General features: G+C 46.3%; 1 protein-coding gene across 2 annotated transcripts in view; it reads right to left on the bottom strand.

Annotated features, from left to right (window-relative positions):
• Window positions 1-22488, bottom strand: part of ARID1B (AT-rich interaction domain 1B) — a 437948-nt gene that overhangs the window by 114828 nt on the left and 300632 nt on the right. For both annotated transcript variants that reach the window (XM_062186972.1, XM_062186973.1), the window contains exon 5: window positions 6056-6299. In XM_062186972.1, the coding sequence (XP_062042956.1) occupies window positions 6056-6299 (244 nt within the window). The remainder of the gene's footprint in view (window positions 1-6055; window positions 6300-22488) is intronic.

The following is a 22488-nucleotide window of genomic DNA, read 5'->3' as shown; positions in this document are numbered from 1 at the left end:
GCAGGAAATGGAATCAGCCATGCCAGATGCTATCTGGGGTTCTGTGTGTGCACCTCTGGGCTACCCCTCATTAGCTGCCGATGTCATTCACCAGGGTGGAGAAGGAGAAAAGCGACTGTCCCTTTTCAACAATCCTGGGAAAGCAATGCTAGGAAGAATTCCCCACAACGCTTTGGCTTGATCTCTTCCCAGCTATCAGCTACATAGCAGCCGCACGTTTTTTACAGGCTTGCTGGAGAGACGCGGACGGAAGAGCCGATCCGGGACCCACAGAGGCAGAAAGAGGCAAAAGACAGGGAGAGAAGGTCAGTCAGAGGAAGCACGTCAGTGGTGGGCACGAGAGGGAGGAAGGAAAGAAGGACGGCAAAAGGCCATGGCAAGAAAAATACAGGGGACTTGCATACGGATGTCCCTGAGCAGCAGAGTGAATGCATGCCCCAGGCAGCCATCGACTCTCTCCATCATCTGTCTACTTAACTGGGGCAGACTCAGAACCAAATGAGGGTAGATTATAAGTCCTCTTAGGATACAATGTACAGATCAACAAAATACAAACACAAAGACCAGAGACAGGAAAAGAAGGAGGCAAACTGGCTGAACTGTCTTCTAAAGGGAGGTGGGGAGCTGGCACTGTGGCATAGTGGTGCAGGCATCACGTATAGGCACTGGTTGGAGTCCTGGCTGCTCCACTTCCAATCCAGCTCCCTAATACACCTGGGGAGGCAGCAGAAGATGGCCCCTGTGCTTGGGACTCTGCCACCCACGTGGGAGACCCCCAGTAGATTTCCAGGATCCTGGCTTCAGCTAGGCCCAGCCCCAGCCATTGTGGCTATTGAGTGAACCACTGGATGGAGGATTCTCTCTCTCTTTCTCTCTCTCTCTCCTTCTATCACTATAATTCTGCCTTTCAAATAAAAAAAAATCTTAAAAAAATACAGGGGGCCGGCACCACAGCTCAACAGGCTAATCCTCCGCCTTGCGGCGCTGGCACACCGGGTTCTAGTTCCGGTTGGGGCACCGGATTCTGTCCCGGTTGCCCCTCTTCCAGGCCAGCTCTCTGCTGTGGCCCAGGAGTGCAGTGGAGGATGGCCCAAGTGCTTGGGCCCTGCACCCACATGGGAGACCAGGAGAAGCACCTGGCTCCTGCCTTCGGATCAGTGCGGTGCGCCGGCCGCAGCAGCCATTGGAGGGTGAACCAATGGCAATGGCAAAGGAAGACCTTTCTCTCTGTCTCTCTCTCTCACTGTCCACTCTGCCTGTCAAAAAAAAAAAAAAAAAAAAAAAAAAACAAACAGGGAAGTAGAGTCATATATGCATTAAATTAAAAGTAAAAGAAAGGAGTCAGCACTGTGGCGTAGTAGGTTAAGCATCTGCCTCAGGTGCCGGCATCCCATATGGGCACCGGTTCTAGTCCTAGCTGCTCCACTTTCAAGTCAGCTCTCTGGTGATGGCCTGGGAGAGCAGCAGAGGGTGGCGCAAGTGCTTAGGCCCCTGCACCCAAGTGGAGACCCGGAAGACTCTCCTGGCTTCAGATCAGCCCAGCTCCAGCCATTGTGGGCATTTGGGGAGGGAACCAGTGGATGGAGGATCTCTCTGTCTCTCTCTGTCTCTCCCTCTCTCTGCCTATAACTCTACATCTCAAGTTAAATAAATAAATAAGTCCTTAAAAAAAAAGTAAATGAAAAACAAAAACCAAAAATCAACTTTATGAAAGTCTGGTTTATTTCCTGTGACCAAGTTCACACAAACATAATATAATTAAGTTGAATAACTCAACATATTTAATTTCTCAGAGAAAAAGGGTGTAGATGTTAAGGAAACACTGAGGGGGAAAAAAGGGAAAAGAAAAACCAGTGGACTCGGTTAGGTGGAGGGGAATGGAAAGATGAGGGCACTTCAAAGTTCTTGGAAAAGGGAATTAAAAAAAAATTTATTTAGTGCAAAAAGTTTTGAAATTCATGCAGCTTTTTCACAATAATGTATTTCATGGGCCTTCTGAAGACCTTCCTTAGGAGATCATAAATTTCTTTTCAACAGAAACTTATTAAGGGACCAGCACTGTGTCATAGTGGGTAAGGCTGCTGCCTGTGGAGCCTGTGAAACTGACATCCCATATGGGTGCTGTTTCGAGTCCCAGCTGCTCCACTTCCAATCCAGCTCCTCACTAATGTGCGTGGGAAAGCAGCAGAAGATGGCCCAAGTGCTTGGGCCCCTGCAAAGACATGAGAGACCTTGAAGAAGTTCCTGGCTCCTGGCTTTGTACTGGCCCGGCTCTGGCCATTGTGGCCATCTGGGGAGTGAACCAGCAGACAGAAGATCCCTCTCTCTCTCTCTGTCTCTCCTTCTCTCTCTATAACTCTTCCTTCCGAATAAATAAATAAATTCTTAAAAAAGGGAAAATGTCATTTTTTAAAAAAAATACCATTTTTTAAAACAAAACCATTAAACAGTACCATAAGAATTTTAACACCTCCCAGAAGTTTATATTTAGATGCACCTGGGCTTAGCTAGGGAACAGCGGGTGGAGAAACAGCTAGTGCCCGCATTCAGGCTGTGGCGGGCTCCCCAAATGTGTAGGACAAGGCTGCTGAGAGCTCCCTGGCTCTCACAGAGGAGCAGGCCAATAGGCAAACCATGTGAGGGCAGCGGCAAGCCCGGGCCAGGGCCACTGGGAGAGCAGAGCTCACAGTTGATGAAGTTTAGCCAAAGGGAGAAAGTGAAGAAGTAACCGACGATTTTGAGCTGCACCCATTGTAAAATACCATACTAGACTGGAACATCTCTCTCTCTCTCTCTCTCTCTGGTGTAACTCTGACTTTCAAAAAAATAAATAAATCTTAAAAAAAAAAAAAAGAATTTACTTCTTAACTTTTTTGGGATGGCAACAGAAAGGTAGATTGTTTGTTGCTCCTCCCTCACCAGCCCCCACCCCCGCCACAGCATTTCATTGACTGTTTATCAAGCTCTGTGCAGAAGAGAGCTTCAGAAGTTTACCTGGAATAGTACAGTGAAATGAAGGAAGATCTGGATGTGCGCTTCGGACATAGTTTAAAAAGCAAACTTTGCTTTAAATGACCTTTCCAAAAACATGGAAAGCCTCTATTAAGAAGAGCTAGCAGTGAGAAATTCCACTAAAGTTCATGTAGTCACCAGGAAGGACGGCATCACTCGTGGTGGCACACACCACCCATGGCCAGCTTCCATCCTGCACAAACACACCCAAGCACTGGCCTCTGAGACGGGGAGCCTGTCGGGCAACCCCCTCTAATGGCATAGCACACTTATCACGCGTGCAATGTGTGCTTGTAGGTCAGGCTGTGTGTTCACTGTTGTGTCAAGATCCAAACCACAACGACGAAATGTTAGAAACACTCATTTGGAAAGATAAGCACACACAGGATCCAATTAAGAATTAAAAAATGGGCTCTTCTAAATCAAAATGTTGTACATGGAACTCTCCAATATGCAGGTGCTCAAAACCACCTCGATTCCAAAAGTGACCTAAGGAATTCTACAGCACAGGGTAGGGAATGACTTTAAAAAAAAAAAAAAAAAGGAGGTAAATCCAGGTTTCATTGACTACTATAAGGACAAATATTTTTGAAAGAAAGGTAACATCAAGCTGCCTTCATTAAAATAGAATCAGAGAGGCAGGCATTGCTTCATAGTGGGTTAAGCTGCCGTTTTTGATGCCTGGATCCCATACTGGAGTGCTGGTTAAAGTCCTGGCTATTTCACATCTGATCCGCATTTCTGCTAATGATAGCCCAAGTACTTAGGCTCCTGCCACCCACGTGAGAGATGCATATGGACTTCCTGGTGCCTGGCTTTAGCCTGGCCCAGCCCTGGCCATTGCAGGCACTGGGGGAGTGAACTAGTAGACACAAGATGTCTCTCTCTCTCTCTGTCTTTCCCACTGTCGCTCTGCCTTTCAAATAAATATATAAACTTTAAAAAAATGTATTTACAAATAGCCATATTTGTGATAATTACGGGTGAACTACAGAAACATAACCAGTTGTAGCAGGTTACATATAGTATAACTGTGTGGTGACCGCATATTTGCCCAGGATGTTCCTGACCCACAACACCTGTTGTTCTAGAGTAGTAATTAATAGCACCCCTTTACATGCCCAAAGTATCTTAGCTTAGATGACAAATTACAAAATCATGCGAAATGACACATTTCTACAAGACTGAGAACCAAATAAAACTACAGTCATGTACTGTACAAATGTCAGTAATAAGATTCCTTCCAAGAAAGAGACACAGGGAGGGTGCCTGGAAGAGCAGGACCTCATCCGTGACACCTGCATGCTACATCAGAGGGCCTGCATTCAAATTCTGTGTCTGCTCCGGATTCCAGCTTCCTGGAATATCCCAGGAGGCAGCGGGTGATGGCTCAAGCGCTTGCGTCCTTGTCACACACTTGGGAGGTCCAGGCTGAAGTGTCTGACCCAGCCCTGCTGCTGCAGAAATTTGGGGAGTGACCAAACAGATAGGTTTCTGTCTGCCTGTCTCTCAAATAAGTAAAATACATAAACAAACAAACATAAAAGGAAACAAGAAAAACCCCTATGGAAACGTAAAAGATTGAAAAAAAAATAAAAAATAAGAAGACTGCAAGGGTGCTCGCAGCAGGGGGCAGCCCAGCGCTCGGGCGGGAAGGGAGAGGCGCGGGTCACTCTGTTCCCATGCTGGACGGCGGGCTCATGCGTCACATGGCAGTTACTCTCCACAGTGGGCATGTCACATGTTCTCTGTGTGCATGTGTGCGCGAGTACACACAGGCACATTCCACTGGCAGGAGTTAGAGTGGGAAAATGTTAGGTAGGTGAGGAATGTGAAGGCTCTCACCCTTAATGCAAAGGGCTTCAACCAGCTCCGGGGCCAATGCCGACGCAAATGGCCAGGTGGCCAGTTTATGGTGACCATATGTCTGTGGCCAGTTTCCAGAGAATGGTGAAGGTAAACTACTCCCCTGATGTGTCCCGAGATAAAGCTCTTTCCTCAATCTGTGGAAAATCTTCTGATGCTTTCTATGCATAAACCCTGCTACCCGACTGTAGTGGAGCTGTTTCCCCTCCTGGATAGCGGGAGTTTCTGCCTCTCTGTTCTTTCAATAAAACTCGGCTAAAATCACCTTCTCGGTTGTTCATCAGCCTCGTACTTAGTCATGGACAGACAAGTTCCTGGGGTTCAGATCAGCTGCAACACCATAATTACCATTTCAAAAATATATAAATAAAAGCAGTAAAATGATGAAAAGAGGCAAGGTGCCAGCAGGATTCTGAGGGGGTGGAACGAATGATCCTGAAATTTGTTGGCAGTTCAGCATCTATTCAACAGGTCAGTGGAAAGGACTTTCTGGCAACCATCAGTAATACTGCAGCAAAAGTAATGCAAAAACAAAACAAAACAAAACAAAACAACACAAAAAACAAACCAGCTAGCTTGGTGACAAAGGAGAGCTGGCTGCCTCATAGGTTTGAATGGTTAACATTTGATGTAAGACACTGGACGAGGAAAAAGCAGTTGACAAGTAAGTAACAAATAACCCCAAGAACGTAGTAAAGGAAGCAGCAGATAGAGGAGACACATGAAGACTGAAGTAACTGCACACGACCCAGAGTTAACCGAACACGAATCCTTGTATCAGAAACAAGGCACAGACGTGCTGGCGGTGCCCCGGCGCTAACTGGCGTCTGAACGTGAGCACACAAAAGTACTTTAGGGAGTAGCTGCTGTGGCAAACACTCAACAGAACCAGGCACAGTGAGGCCAATCTAGTCAGCCTCTTAAAACGGAAGATCCCACTGAACAGAATCATTCCAAAACCGCCAACCAGCAACTGTGTGCTCCTGGAGCACGGTGAGGGCGCCGACTGAACCCATCTGAGCAGTCGGTCACTTTACTGAGCGGTGGCTGCACGCATTCGAGTTTCTTTAGGAAATGGGGCTCTCTCACGCTTTGGTGAGACTCCAGTTAGACTCCTAACGTGCATCAGATCTGTCTTCCTTAGGAGGACAAGGGCTGTTACTAACAAAGAGAGTACCTGGAATACTTGCAGGGGAAATTGGGCCAGATCGCGACTGGTTACTCCCGACAGGAGAGCCCACAGGTGAAGGCGATGGGCCCCCGGGGATGCTGGAGAGGTGGGGGGACGCGTGCGGAGAGAAAGGTGACTGGGCCGGGTTGCTCTGGTCCCCTTGGCTGCTCGTGGACCCCGAGGCACTGACCGCTGAGCTCAGGGTTGCTTCCGTTCCCGTGGGGAGATCATCGATGGAGCCGGACAGGTCCTGAGAGAGAACGAAAGGAAATGCAGTTACTGAGAGAGAAACATTCGGGCCGAGACCTCATTGAGAGATGACCTGAAAAGCCTGGGGACGGGCCCTCGCCGGGTGAAGGTCCTCTGGGTAACATTCAAACTCAGAGGCTGGTCACTGTTAATGAGCTCGCTCACCGGCTGACCCTGGGTTCCAGGCCGACGCCTCAAAAAGAAGCTGAGCCAGGCGCGTTCTCGCTCGTCAGCGCCTACTCAAGGCGCCCCGAGCAGGAGAGCGGCCCCCGGGACTCGCCGCAGTCCTCGGGCCTGGGCCCCGTCCTCAAGACTCCAGCCATGGAGGAGTCCAGGGCGCTCTCACGGGACAGCAGTCAACTTGTTACCACACTTCGTGGTGAGGAATTCTTACATTTTTAAAGTAACTCCAAAGTGCCATCCTAATAAAACAGTATTTTCTATGATACTGTGAAAATAAACCCCTTTAACGTTATGCGGGCAGAAGGGTCCTACCGCTATACTTTACTTTTTACAACAACAGTATGCTGTTCACCGTCACCCCACTTGGTCGCGACGTCCCTGAGGAGCAAACGGAAACCCGGTGAGCCATAGGCACAGGGGAAGGGGACAGCTCTGAGCACCAGACGACCTGCGCTGCTGAAGACGACAACGGCAAGATGAGGCCACCAACCTCACAAGCACGAGCGCGGGGCTGAGACTTTATTTTGGTGGTTCCTGCGGTGCCCTTGACTGAGGCTGGGGCACATAGAACCAGGACGTGAGGCCCGAGCTCACCACGCCTGCAGAATCCAGCTGGACCGAGGGCTGGCTATCTGATCCGTCTTAAAAGTGGAGTCCCCGTATTGAAGGCATTTGTCCTGGTCATCCAGGACCAAATACTGAACATGGAATCCGAAACACCTGACCATGCTCCTGTTTTACAGCCCAACAGACGCCCTCTAGGCAGTGAGTTCCGATTCGGTTCGAGTGTACCTCACTGCTGACTACTGGGACTTCTGAAAGTAGAGCTTCGCACCTTGGTGGATGAAGAGTTTCCCAAACTCGAAAGCAATCTCGATCCTCAAGGACAAAACAGGCACAGAAAAGCAGAGCTGGCCAGAGCTCTTCTCACACACACTCAGGATGCAGAGCCACGTCCCCTCGCTAGGGGATCTGATCGCCTGTTACAGGCTTTCATTATAAACAGCAAACTTGTCAATGACAAAAAAAAAAAAAAAAAAAAATCCAAAGTACAGTTGACGAGAACCTCACAAAATGAAAGGCACAAAAACTGTGCTTATGAAAAATGCCGTAGCGGGAAGAGGGTAGGTAGAAAACACCAGCCCTAGAAAACGTGTCATCAAACCTTCAAAATAAAACGGGCTACACTGAATCAGATTTCCAGAAATCAGTGACAGAATACAGAGACAACTCTGCTCAGGGCATGTGAGATGCATGAATTTGTAGCATTCAGCTGGTAAACCTTTGTATTGAGCCTGAGTGTTGATGCAACAACCACTGCACTGAACAGTTTCTGTGAAGGCAGAAACAGAGAAGGGCCACCTAAGCAAGCTGTACAGTCCTGTAGAAAGCAGTCACCTTCAGCAATCTAGGTAATTACGGGTGTTCCTCAAACAGAAACCGAGGTGCACCGCTGTGTGCCCAGGCACGCACACCAACAAGCTGCAAGGGAGAATGATCCCAGGCCGCTCTCCGCAGCCCCAGGCTGGGTGCCGACCTCTGGACGCACACGACCTGGGCTCGGGGAGGGGTGGAGGGCATGGCGGGGAGAGGCAGCATGTCAGACCACTTTTTCAGTGTTTGCTTCCAAGGCCTTTCCTTCCCAGCCAGGTGTAACCAAGTCATAGCACGTGGCGTGTGAGTGTAGGGGGTTCCTCAGCACGAGGCAGTACAAGCAAGGGCCTGGGGCGAAGTATGGATCCCGTGTGTGCTCCACCTCAGCTCTATGGTCCACAATTCGAAAAATCAAGAGACTCCTTTGTGACACATGAAAAATGTGAAATTCAAATTACTATACCCATATGTTTCAGGGAGATGCAGCCACATTCATTCCTTCAGGTCCTGACCGTGGCAGCTTGGGGCCACGGAGGACAGCGTGTCCCCCACGTGGCCCCCAAAACTGGAAATATTCACTACGTGGCTTTTATGGGAAAAGTCTGCTAAGAACTGAATTTAAAGAGCCAAGCATACTGTTATTGTTCCTACTGTTTTGCCTCTTCTTTGGGGGAAAATAGGCATTAAGACAGACCTCTGCTGAACTGCACAGACCTTACTGTGAGGCAGGGTCTGCACAACGCACACCAAGAACACGAACTCATCCCATTACTGCACCCACGGGAAAAACAGAGAACGGATGTCATTCTGTTCTTTTAGAAGGTACCACGAGGCTCTCAGGGAACCCTTGAAAGGGTCGATGGTGGCCTCCATGGGGGTGACATGCTTACATAATACCTAATAAATGGGGCAAGGGTCAAATAGGCAAGAATCAGCTGGGAGGAAATACTTTTCATGCTTTTTTAGAGAGAAAAAGTAATGGCTGGCAACTAGATATTTACCCACTCTCTGTTATACTATGTATGGACTTAAACACAGAAAAGACAGCATAGATTCAACTTTTATATATCACCAATCACAGTGAAATAACTATGCAAATATTTCTTCATAAAAAACCAAAATGTTACTTTGAAATTTTTATAATGCTCCGCACGTCCTACCCCAGCCTCCCTAAAAATTCCACAAAAGGGCAGAAAAAGCAACCAGGCTGAGCGGGAGGAGAGCTTCCTTCAAGCTGCAAAGGCGTCAGAAACGTTTCTGCTCTTCAACAGACTTATCAAGGAAATACCAAGAGTAAAATATAAAAAGGGAGGCTGTCTTGTGTACACAAGTCATCAGAATGCCAGTGCTGGCGAGTCCTTGGTGTAACAGAAGAGTAATAAAAAGATATGATTTTTATATTACAGTTAGGCACACATGTAACTTTTATATGCAAATATACAGAAATGGCCCCGCCCTGCAGATTCGTGGGGCGTCCATCTGCAGAGTGCTCCAAAGCCTGCCAATGAACGCAGCTCCACAGCCCGGTTAACCGAGCAGCTCTGTAACTAACACTGCTCCGGAGGACAATTTCATCAGCAGGGCACCAACTTTCTGATTCTTTCCTAAGTGCCATCAGATCTGCGAGGCCAGTGAGGAACGCAGACCTCACTGCCTTTCCTTCCCACCAAGACCTCTGCTAGCCACAGCACCTGTTTGTCCTGCTGGAAGTGGGCAGGCGAGGTGACGGCCAGAGGCCTCTGCTGAGGGTCTGGAGGCCGCTGCCCCACAGCATTCCTTGCGTTTGTCCTTTCTCCATGGAGCCACTGGGGAGGCAATGACTTCACCGGCTCATGCACCGTGAAATCACCACTTTGTCACAGAATTTGATTTGGTGAAATACTGCTATGAAATTCAGTGTTCAATATCTGATATTACTCACGATTCGGAATACTTCCTCATAACACCTACTATCCATGGTTACTTTATTAAAAATAGACCACTGCCTTCAAAACCAAACCAAACCCTGAAGATCTTTTCCCTTGATGCTTACCAAAAGCAAAGTTCCCCGAAAAGGCGTTCCCTCTGCTGCTGCTTGCCCTCCCCCCGCTCTCTGCCAGGGCAAGTTTTCATTCCAACCCACTAGCAAGTACAAGAGGTGTCATTGTGCCCAGAACGAAATGCCACAGACTCTGACAAGAGAAACATGAAGTGCCACACAGCACAAGCCTGTTCCTGACTCAGGATGTCGGGGAAGGGCTGGGGAGGGCGGTGACAGAGGCAGGCACAGAGGACATGCCCCAGGAAGGCACACAGAATTGAAAGATCCATATATAAATAAAGCAGACATGTGGCCTTAAGCCTACATACTCTCACATCTGCGTATTGCGTAGGAATCCCCCTTTGCCTTCATACATTATCACTCCATCAAGCATCGCTGGTGCTGATGGCACTCTATTTAGCATAAGTTAACTCACTTACTAAAGCATAAATTCAGTCAATACTGGTGATGTTTTACTGTCTGAAAGAACTGGGAATAAGTTAGGAATAAGTTTACTCCCATGCTTAATTTTAAATAAGTGGATTTTTAAAACAGCAAATGAATTCAAAATACTCTGCTATGGTTCTCAAAATAATTAGCCAGTGGCGCTGTACACATTTGGGCATCTCTTGCTCAGAAGGGCCCCAGGGGAGCATGAAGATAAACACTGAATTAGAAATGGAGACGATATTTCAATCAATGACACCAGACCAGGTCTCTCGCTTAAGGATTTTAATAGGATACAGTTAATGATTCCTCACTGTGACTCCCCATGGGGTTAAAGCACAGGTTAAAATGCCAGTTCAATGGCCTTCAAAAAAGTCTCTTAGTCATCTTCAAAAGCAGAATATGAAGCATGAAATAGAAGCATGTACTTTTTCTGAATTCTCTCTAACTCGACCTAATTTTCTCAAGGGCAGGACTCCTTGTGCAGGTGTGTTATTAGTGTTGGTATTAGTTTTAGTATTAGTGTTAGTATTAGTGTCAGTATCAGGAGGAGGGATCTGCTGTCACTGGTCAACGTCACCATATGTATAAGCTCTGCAGTGAAATCTGGCTGAAACAACACACAAAACAATCCTGCACATGCAAATATTTCTAAATATTTGCCATAACCGCTCCACGAAAACCATCTGACCTAGCTATTAAAATTTAGCAATGAATTCTCATCCCTCTGTTACCAATTAACATCCCAGAGGTCAAATATTGAGCCTCATTAAAGTCTTAGTTCTTTAGACACACACCACAAAATTACCCATACCTTCCAACCTTGCATGGGAATTATCATCCTGGACATGGGATGCAAATACACGTTGAAACTGGTATCAGTCTTGAGCCAGTCATTTGACTCTCTCCCTCTTACACATGCATGCACACACACACACAATGACTGTTTAACTTCCATGATGTTTGCAAGCCTCTTTTTAGCCCATGTTGCAATCTGTTTTTCAAGATACCCAATGCAGTTCCTGCTGCTCTCATTTGTCTACACAACAAACAAATTAAAAGCTCAGATTTCCTGTCCAAAGGAGGGAAAAAATAAAAGCAAAGGCACCAGGAAGACAGACGTATGAAGAAAATCCTTTCAGAATCTGTAGGACGCACAATTTAATCTTTAGACCTTATAAAAGAGATGGCTAACATTTTTCTGTAATAGCATAGCCAAAATAAGAACTTAAATAATAATCTCATAGCTAGATTCACTTCGCCATCAGCCAAGTATACAGTAAGTAAAAAAAACCTCCCTTTCAGACCAAAGGGAAAGAAAGTTTTAAAGTGAGAATATAATTTTCCTCATGGGCATTGTCTACCTTAGAAAAACTACTACAGAACATGCCTGTGACTATAGACTTGTAGTTCAGGCCACCGAAGATTAGAGATGGGACACGGGCACTCCCTTGACTTGCATCCTCTGGTCTGCTTTAACACAAACCAGGAGGAAAAGAAAGCTCGGCATCAGAAGCAATGGGTGGCAGGCCTATTAATGGCTGATCTATACAGTGATCTGCCCTCAAGGAGACCCAACAGGCCAGTCCACTGCAGTGGATTTCAATGTGGTAAGCCTGGGCTTCAGCAGAAGTCAGCTTGTGAAGAGCCCTGGCAGCTCTGCCAAGAGTTGGATCACTGGAAATGGACCTGCCCTGGAGTCGAAGGATGCCCAGGTCAGAGCCACAGATCTTATTGGCTCTAAGCTGAAAAGCCCTTCACTCAACCCAGCTTCCAAAGTGACCACTGCAGCTGAGGGTATGGCCAAGCAGGGTCAGCAACATTGCAGGCAGAACTGTAAATTTCTTGTTAGAAATGCCACCTGCCTTTACCTGGCCAGCTCTCCTCCCAGGCCAGCCAAGTAATGAAAGTCAACAGAGTGCCTTCCCCTAGGAGGTTCACACCTCCCTTAGGATATACCCCATGTAAAGAGATAGATAGGTCTGGGCCTCTGAATTTACAAGGCCTAAAGCCCACCAGATTATTATCAAGCCCCTTCTATCAGGTTCTATTTGCCTCTCAATCAGAAAAATTACTTGTAGCTTAGACAGCACCTTTCTTAGCTCCTCTAATAATGACTCTGTCCTTTGTTCTAGGCCCTGTCTAGTGCACTTGGGCCTCATTCCTTTGTAATCATAACCTCTACTCTACCACCAATGGCTCTACTCCCAACCTGTGTGTACTGATGGTCCTCTTCCCCACTTAATGCTGTATAATTGTTCAGACCTGGTAAATGCCACCCTTAGGATCATTGGTTACTATCCTCACTCTGTCTTTTATGACCTTGTCTAAATATGATCAGAGTCGGTAAACTTGGAAGGCTTCCATAGCCTTGGCAACTCATGACGAGAGCCTAGGGTGGTTACTGGCGCCATAAACTAGAGTGTCAATGTGTTGGGTCAACAACAGGAGCCACTGTGCACTTGCTCCTCATGTGGGATCTCTGTCCTTAATGTGCTGTACATTGTGATTTAATGCTATAACTAGTACTCAAACAGTATGTTTCACTTCGTGTTTCTATGTGGGTGCAAACTGTTGAAATCTTTATACTAAATTGATCTTCTGTATATAAAGAGAATTGAAAATGAATCTTGATGCAAATGGAAGGGGAGAGGGAGCGGGAGAGGGGAGGGTTGCAGGTGGGAGGGAAGTTATGGGAGGGGGAAGCCATTGTAATCCATAAGCTGTACACTGGAAATTTATATTCATTAAATAAAAGTTAAAAAAAAAAAAGAAAATCCTTTCAATGACTGATTTTTAGCCTTTACAGCATCCTCTAAGTTATACTCACTTATGTCTTAGTTTTTATTTAAACAGGTCCAAATAAATATTTATATCCTCATTATTTGTGACAAAATATACAAGGCACAGCCTTCAGATGTATGAGGTCAACTGGACAAAATGACAAAGCCATACCCAAAGCCAAGGACAACACAAGAAGAATCAACTGAACCAAAGTAGCCAAGAACACTCTTTGGAGAAATGATTTTCACCTTACTCATTTCCATTCTTTCTCAGCAAAAACTCCATTACGGACATCACTCGTTTTAAGGAGACATTCATAGGACAATCAGGTAGCCTGACAGCTTACAAAAGCAGGACTCACAGGTAAATATTATCATACTCCTTTGGCTTCTCTAAAAACCAGTGCCTAACATAAGGGCTCTTTTCAAAGGTCCTGGGGTTAAAACTCCTGCTATAAAATCTTCTTCCTTTCTAAAGTTAGAAGTGGTAAACAATCAAATATGAAATATGCACCATACAAGGAAATTTTTTCCACTGCACAGGCCTCAGGGGCTTCCTAAAATATTCTCAGTTTTTGAACTCTGCCTGGAACGGTCTCTTCTTCCACTGTTCCCAATAGTCTTGAGAAGTTGTGTGGATTACAAAGAACCATAAATAGACCTTTTAACATAAATCAAAGTCCTGAACTTAAAAATAATTAGGTGAGAAAATGCATTTATAAATTTGCTTTGATTATATGGAATTAACCTTCAACTGCAAATAACACTGACCTTCTTGGTTGGGCTCCCTGGACTAGCCTTTCAGGTGATAATGATCCCCTCCAGGAGGAGTTCAGCAAGGCCTACTTTTACCAAGGGTTTAGCGCCTCTAAGTGCCAGCAGCACTGCCTTGCACATTTCTTTAAGGAAACTACTCCAGCTGCAGCCCCTGTTCCTACCAGGTAAGATGGTTTGCTCCTTATTTCACTAAGAAAGAGTTAAAACCTTCCTAACCTCAACTCAAGGTCCAAGTCAGTGCTGAACACTAGAAAAACTCGCTGGTCCTTTACTACTCCAATAGCAACATATTTTTAAAACAAATTACAGCAAAACAAAGTGGAGGATATTGAACAACCTGGGGCAGAGTCCCCGTTGGGCACGCCCTACCAAAGGTCTGCAGCTGGCACTGTGGCCGGGGTAGGCAGATGGAGCAAATGCCAAGTGCCACGTGTGGGTGGCACCTCAGGGGTGAGGTGGCCTCAGAGGTAGACATGTACACGTCACCGAATCTCCATGAAGAGATGCCCACAACCTAACAGACAAATGATGAAAAAGCACATTCAAGCTGACGAAGGCAGGGAGTGACACTTCCCCAGGGTCTGGGGCAGGCCAGGAGGGAGGCTGGCCAGGGCAGCAGGAGCCATGGGAGGCAGCCCACTGGGTGAAGAGCAGAGCTCAGAGCTTAGCAAACAGGTGAGAGCAGGCTCAGAGGCTCCGGGTGGCAGGCTGGGCATGACCTCCAGGGCCTGTGCCAGGGAACACAGGCAACGGTAACGGTGTTCAGGAATTACAGAGCCAACCGGCCCAGGAATGAGCCTCAAGACTAGCAGAGAGGAGCAAAGAAGGCAGAGCATACAAAAAGAACTCTTCAACTTCTGCAAGAAAAGAAACTCACATCCTTAAGTGCTTACGAACACAGCCCACTTTAAGTAGGATTAAAATTCTGGTACTGTTTGAGAATACATTTGTAAAGTAAAACATTTGTAGAGTTATACAACATTAAACAAATAAGCAAACCATGGTGACAATAAACAAGTGCCTAAGTACCTGCAGTCCAGGTTAAATAGCAGTACGCTTTCCAGACTACGGCAATGATTCCACCAGTCTACAAACTCGCCCCACTCAGTCAAGTTCCATGTAAGACTCAATAGATAAAATGAATTGAAAATACCTGTTTTAAACCTTAAAACAGCACAGCAGCATCTAAAAGGGATTATGAATCTCATACCCATTTACCACATTATACTCTCTAATTTGGCGTCGACTCCCAAGCATTTTGCTCTAAAGGGGAAGGGCCCAGCGATGCTGAGGATGAGGGTCCGGGTTTATGGGCGGCTGCTCCACAAACATCACGCCAGGTACAAACCCATAAATAGTAATGACCCATGTGCTTTGAAACTGAATTGACAAACTAACAAGATCTGTAAATATATAAGATTTAGACTTTGTCTACCAATTTCCGCTTTTATTGCTGAAAGCATACCATAAATTTTCAAACAGAAAAGCCAACAATATCAACTTTTACATCTCGCATAGTAAAAAACTTTACTATTTATCTTAGAAGTACAATGCTTAGCACGTAGAAATTCTGAAAACAAAACTTAAAATCAAAAAGGCATGGGCCCTCCGGAGACATTTATTTCTTCAGGAGTACAGCAATGAAATTCTTCAAAACAGTAAAACCTCCAGGAACACAAATAAATTAGCAACTTATAAAACACAGTAACAGAGAAACACATAACTGATGAACTGTACTGAGTCTACACGGGATCAAGGGACGTTTTCTTTGTGGCACAATGTCGACGCTCGGTGATTTTGATATTTTCCCCATTCACTTGAAGCATCTGAACTATAAGAACATACATATTTGTTCTACATCCTTCGCCAGATTTTTAAAAACTCTGTACCGTGAAATGACTTAGACTTACATGTTAAGTCACAAACTTAGCACCAAGAGTTCCTGTACACCCTGCACCCGGCTTGGAATGTTGTACACAACCATGCTGCATTCCTACATCTATCAAATTGACCTTCACACAACTCACAGACTCAGCTACAGCCACAGATGCCTCCCCAGCTCTCCCTGCTGCCCTGTTCTGATCCAGGGCGCCTGCCACACTGCCCTGCCACAGCTCCCCAGTCCCCTCCACCGGGGACACTTTTTCAAACTTTGCTTGGATTTCACGACCTTGGCATGTCTGAAGAGTACGTGTCAGGTATGTGGCAGAATGTCCTTCAATTTCCCATTCTCTCATGTTTTCTCACAATTCGATTGGGATTACAGGGTTTTGGGAAGAGTACCACAGATGCGCAGTCTTTCACGTTCTGTCTAGGCAGCGAGAAGGACACCATCTCCCAGGTGGCAGTAGCTCCAACATCTAGTTGAGGTGGCATCTGCCAGGTTCCTCCATGGGGAAGGGACAATTTTTCCCTGCCCACACTCTATTCATGAACAGTCACAAAGTCCAGCCCCTGGACAGACCCCAGACCGTTTGTGGATGCCAGCTCTGCACAGGAATATGTATTTGGGGAATACAGAGGGAACCATGCGAGCAGCCTTCTCCCCCAAGCTCTGACCTCTGGTGTGTGCACTTCTCAATGCATTTTACCTGCAGCAGTTATGACATGGGCACAGGCATGCTGATTTTCTGTTTTCCTCATTCCTTTTGAATTGAATTTTTGGAATTTGTAAGGAAGAGCTGCCTTTTCTCTATTTTTGCATGGTCAAGACAAACATTTCTCTTCTATATGATTTTGTGTGTGTGCAACTAAGTTCATTTATAAGATGATAAGGCAATATTCTCATCAAACTAACAGTGATACTTCCAATTGAGATATCATGACTACAAAATACGAGAGAGAGGAAAAGGCGCTTTATATTTTCTAAGTATTGCATACACAGCTGATGGGAATGTAAGTCAGGATCATCACCCAGGAAAACAAATCATCAGCATCTTGTAAAGCTCAAGATGCGCTGACTTCATGACCCAGAAATTCTACCACCAGGTTTACACTGGACGAGTGCAGAACCCAACACGTTAGTGTGGCACCCACAGCCCCGAGCCACCTGGTCTAACTCAAGTGCCCCCTGCACTGGTCACTGAGAAAGACCCACTTCCTCCAAGAGCTGTCCACATGCTCTTGGCAAGGTCTTCCCGGACACCCCCAGCACAGAGCTGCAAGGCCTGCATCACACAGGGCCACGGTGTGGACTAATGAGCGGTTAGCGGTTAGCACTGTCGCCCAGCAAACTCTGCAGTCAGACCACGTCTCCCGAACCCCAGCTTTGCCACTTCTCGACTGTCTGACCCTGGGCAAGGCACTGGACCTGCCTGTATTTCACATTCCTCATCTGTCAGAGGTGGGAAATAGCAGCACCTGCTGGAAAGAGCTAAGTGAGGCAGAAACATTTTAAGGAAAGCTGTTAGTGCGGGAAGATTCAGGGAGGCAGACCCTACCACTGCTGCTGCAGGGAAGGGCTACTGAACAGAGGACTGAGTCTGCAGTACCTGGGGATCAGTCTGGAAAGCAGTAACAGCAACAGCGAGCAGCTGACAGAGAAAGGAAGCAGGAAGCTGTGGGCTCCTCTCCCCTGGTTTTCCAAATTCCAGCAGGGACTGGCAAGAAGCTCCACAGCCCAGCCAGCTCCGGGCTAAGGCAGGCACAAACTCAGTTTAGAGAGAGGGCTCTGGACAGCAGCCGCTGGAGAGGAGCACTCTGCTTAGAAGGGTTGGGGTGTGGGGCTGGCGCTGTGGTACAACGGGTTACAGCCCCAGCCTGCGGCGCCAGCATCCCATATGGGCGCCGGTTCTAGTCCCGGCTGCTCCTCTTCCGATCCAGCTCTCTGCTGTGGCCTGGGAAAGCAGTAGAAGATGGCCCAAGTCCTTGAGCCCCTGCATCCATGTGAGACACCCAGAGGAAGCTCCTGGCTCCTGGCTGTTTGTGAACAAGATTCTCAATGATACTTTCAGCTCCATCAGTGAAGCCTGTAAGAATGTTCCAGCACTGGAAAGTGTGTAGCACAACCATAATGACCATGCTTTAAGAATCACGAAATACGACAAAACGAAATACTACCGTAAACACGGCACCATGCCGAGGTAGAAAGGGTACTGGATGTGAGACGGTCTGAAGCTTGGTGCTGCCACTGATCGGCTGTGGGCAAGACAACCCACTCGTTTTGAGTGGTAAAATGGGGATCACAACACTCATTCTCTCCCTGGGTCAATACAATGAGTAATCAAACAATGCGGTGATTGTCAAGGATATCAGTTTGAAGATGATATTATTTTCTAGTAGTAAATCACGTACCAGAAACAGAATTCAAAATGCTCTGGTTTTAAAGGACAGCTTGGGAATAGAATAACAATGAAATAAAAACTAAGATCATATCAATCCAAATTCCAATTTCCTTCCTTAAGTGCCTATCTTCCTTTTTAACAATGCCCTCAAAAATCTACCGTCACTTGATTTCTTCAGCATTTAAGGATCTGAAGATCATTTAAAATTATCTCACTAAAAACAGAAAAGTATAGTTTAACAGCTTCAAAATAACAGAGAGCTGAAATTTTCATTTCAACCACTTTGTAAAGACTTCTCAATTCTTTAGAAAAAAAAGTAGGTAATTCAGAAATTTTTTAGATGATAAGCTTAACTAGATTACAGATGGGAATGTTTTAGGAAGACTGTTTTCATACTTGCAAATGGAATTCAACACATGCAGTACTTCCCCAATGTCACAGCTAAAAACACACATTTTTCTTACTTTCTGTTGCGATACACAGACTTGCTTAGATAAGAGGTTTCCAAAGTGAGTTGTTTTTCATTTTTGCAGAGGGGCAGCTGGTCACTTAACACCGCAAGTGCTAGCACTTGAGTACAATTTTCCATGATAATTTCCCCTAAGAGCATGTAACCATTTTATGACATTACTTCAAAAACTACTTCTCCTAAGGCGGTCCTTACTCCTGGTTTCAGACAGGAACCTTCCATACCAATAACGAGCACAATGACGATGATGATGCAAATGCTGATATCCATGAGAGCGTGCATGAAGCCTCCTGGGCCAGCACGCGGCCCGCTCTGCCACAGGAGCACGCGAGGGCTGTGAATGTGCCACCCGTCCTGTCACGGTAGCTCACAGTTACAAAGAGCCTGCTCCTGGGCCCTGGGCACAACTCAGCCACCTGTGCCACCGACTTCTTGTTACCACGAGAGTGTCAGCAGCAGCATAACCAGAATCAGGACTCCACGGGGAGCAAGAGCAAACCCACGCTCTGCTTGCAGCAGGGTATCTCTGAGCAAGGGACAGACAGACTTCAGCGGCCTGACTCACGCAGGCTCCTCTCCTCTCCAGTAAAGCAGGCATTCCCAGGAACAACTGGTCTTGAACTCTGGCCAGGCATCTGTGAGTCCCTGGAAGGCACTACGCAGCCTCTGGCTGAGTCACTGCACCTCACTGTCCTCGGGTGTGGACACCTGCTTCTGGGGAGTAGTCCTTTTAGTTTCCCTTTTTTTTTTTTTTTTTTTTTTTGACAGGCAGAGTGGACAGTGAGAGAGACAGACAGAGAGAAAGGTCTTCCTTTTGCCGTTGGTTCACCCTCCAATGGCTGCCGCGGTAGCGCACTGCGGCCGGCGCACCGCGCTGTTCTGATGGCAGGAGCCAGGTGCTTCTCCTGGTCTCCCATGGGGTGCAGGGCCCAAGCACTTGGGCCATCCTCCACTGCACTCCCTGGCCACAGCAGAGAGCTGGCCTGGAAGAGGGGCATCCGGGACAGGATCGGTGCCCCGACCGGGACTAGAACCCGGTGTGCCGGCGCCGCAAGGCGGAGGATTAGCCTGTTGAGCCACGGCGCCGGCTTTAGTTTCCCATTTAACATTTGCATCCTCTCCTGGGGGTGCTGTGTTTGCACTGGGACAGGCCCTGGGGCAGTCGGGGGTCCAGGCTGCTCTCTCCCTCGGAGGACTCTGCGCATGATGCCTGTCCTCTGTGTGCAGTCCAGGGTGGCAAGAGGACAGCCTCATGGTGTGGTGGGAGTTAAGGGAGTTGCTGCAGACAAATCGGCACCGAACCTGCTGTCTGGCACAGAGTAAGCGCTTGTTGAATATTTACCGCCCTGTGGCTTACAGACCTGGCAGTGCGTTCCTCCAGCAGGGCTGCCCGGGTGAGCGCAGCCTGAAGTGGCGCCCTGGTCTTGTCATTTCTTCACCTACTCCTGGGCAAACCACTTCCCTGAGCTTCAGTTTCATCACCGCCAAAGTGAATATGTAAGGATTAAACCCGAGTAGAATTATGAACACGAAATCCTGAACTTACAGTAAGTGCTCAATAAAAAGTACTATGTATATGTAAATGCATACATACACAAATAACACAGTTCTGACACAGTTTGCTTTGCAGCTCTGCTTATCGTGTAAAATATATTCTGAGTACAGGATGAAGAATTTTCAAGTGACTTCCATTAGTACATCTCACACTTTTGCATTGGAACGAGCAAACAGAAGTGGCATGGCCACACGCTTCCATTTTTTTTAATGAGTATTTGCCAGATAAATCCGTATTGGGCAAAGAGTCATTTTCTAAGACTTATTTATGTGAAAAGCAGAGTTACAGAGAAAGACAGAGACACACACAGAGAGATGCTCCATCCATGGGTTCACTCCGCAAATGGCTGCAACGCATAGGGCTGAGTCAGGTCAAAACCGGGAGCTCCATCCCGGTCCCCTGACCTGGAAGGCAGGGGCCCAAGCCCTTGGTCCATCCTCTGCTGCCTTCTCAGGCACATTAGAATGAAGCTGGATTGGAAATGAAGCAGCCAGGACTCGAACCAGCACCCATACAGGATGCAGGCATTGCAGGCTATGGACTAACCCACTGCACCACAACACCAATCCCAAGAGTTATGTTAGCAATCAATGTCATACTACACAAATGGCTTCTGACACTTCTTTAAAATGGATCAACACTGCTCACCAGAAAGGGCCATGCCTGGCAGACTGTGGAGCCCTGGTTCAGCCCTTTGCTGTAGCTCTAGATCTGGTGGGGTAAGACTAGGCACGTGCTGTAGCAGACCTGACCCTGTTCTGTTGCCCATAAAAGGGAGCTGTTTCAGAGGCTGAGGATAGTAATGAGGTTAATAAAGACTCCATTTAATGAATAGTAGCCATCACCACTTCAAGTTTTACTGTAAGGTAGCACATAGTTGGCAGACAAATTTGAAAGACAAAATAACAACAAAGATCTAATAAAGGCAGAAATTAGGAATCACTTATATCTCAACTGAGTAGTGAGTTATTTAAAAATACATAAAATTATTTGAAATGTATATAGGGGTTGGTGCTGTGGTGCAGTGGGTTAAGCCACTGGTTGGTATGCTTGCATCCTGTTCTGGCGTGCCTGGTTTAAATGCTGGCTCTGGCTACTCTGCACATCCAATACAGCCACCTGCTGATTGTGCTCTGGGAGTGAATCAGCAGATGGAAGAAATCTCTCTCTCACTCTCTCTCTCTCCCCCTTTTTCTGTCACTCTAACTTTTAAATAAATAAATATTTTAAAAACACATATATTAAAAACATGATTTTATTGAAAAGATTGACTAAAAATTCATAGCAGAAAAGCAGCACCATGCTGTAACTTACACAAAATAGTATAAAATATTATATGAAAATGCACAGCTGTCTATATATATATATAATATATACTTCTTTTTTTTTTTTTTCAAATTTATTCAGGAAACTGAGAAGGTAGCAACGAATAGAGCTTGCATCTACTGGTTCACTCCCTGAACTCCCACAACAGCCAGGACAGGGCCAGGCTGAAGCTAGGGACCCAATCCAGGTCTCCTGCATGGTGGCAGGGACCTATTACTTGAACCATCTGTGGCCTCCCAGGCCTGTACCAGCTGGAAGCTGGAATGGGGAGCTGGGGCTTGCAGTCGAATCCAGTAAAGCCAACTACGATAGTGGATGTTTTATAATTGCTAAGCCAAATGCTCAGCCCCCCACTTTTTTTTAATGATTAAGAGGTACAATTTAATGATTAAGAGGTTCATTAAAATGTGTTAACTTGGTTATTTGGCATGATCAGATCTGATATCACTTTTACTTTCTTCTATGTACTTTAGAAGTTATCGATTTAATGTTGAAGCTTTTAAAAAAAAAAAAAAACTGAAATCCTGGAGATTTTAAGACATAGCCACAGCACAAATTAATGAACTGACTATTGGCTATCAGCTCTTTGCTGAGATGCCCACCTGGACTGCCAGGCATATTGTCTTCATTAAACTTGGCTATCATGTTTAGTGTTCAAAAAACAAAAGAAAAGAACTGAGTATTAATTTGTGCTCATGTGCCAGCGGATGGTAACTGCACTTTTAAGAAAAGCTTGTTTCTTTTTTTTTTTTAACTTTTATTTAGTAAATATAAATTTCCAAAGTACAGTTTATGGATTACAATGGCTTTCTGCCGCCCCCCCCCCATAACCTCCCTCCCACTCGCACCCCTCCCATCTCCCGCTCCCTCTCCCGTTCCATTCACATCAAGATTCATTTTCAATCATCTTTATATACAGAAGATCGATTTAGTATATATTAAGTAAAGAAAAGCTTGTTTCAACAGTGTGTGG

This window comes from Lepus europaeus, chromosome 3 (assembly GCF_033115175.1).
Source record: "Lepus europaeus isolate LE1 chromosome 3, mLepTim1.pri, whole genome shotgun sequence".
NCBI classification, from domain to species: Eukaryota; Metazoa; Chordata; class Mammalia; order Lagomorpha; family Leporidae; genus Lepus; species Lepus europaeus.
The sequence above is the reverse complement of the archived record's forward strand: the minus strand, read 5'-3'. Positions and strand labels throughout refer to the sequence as shown.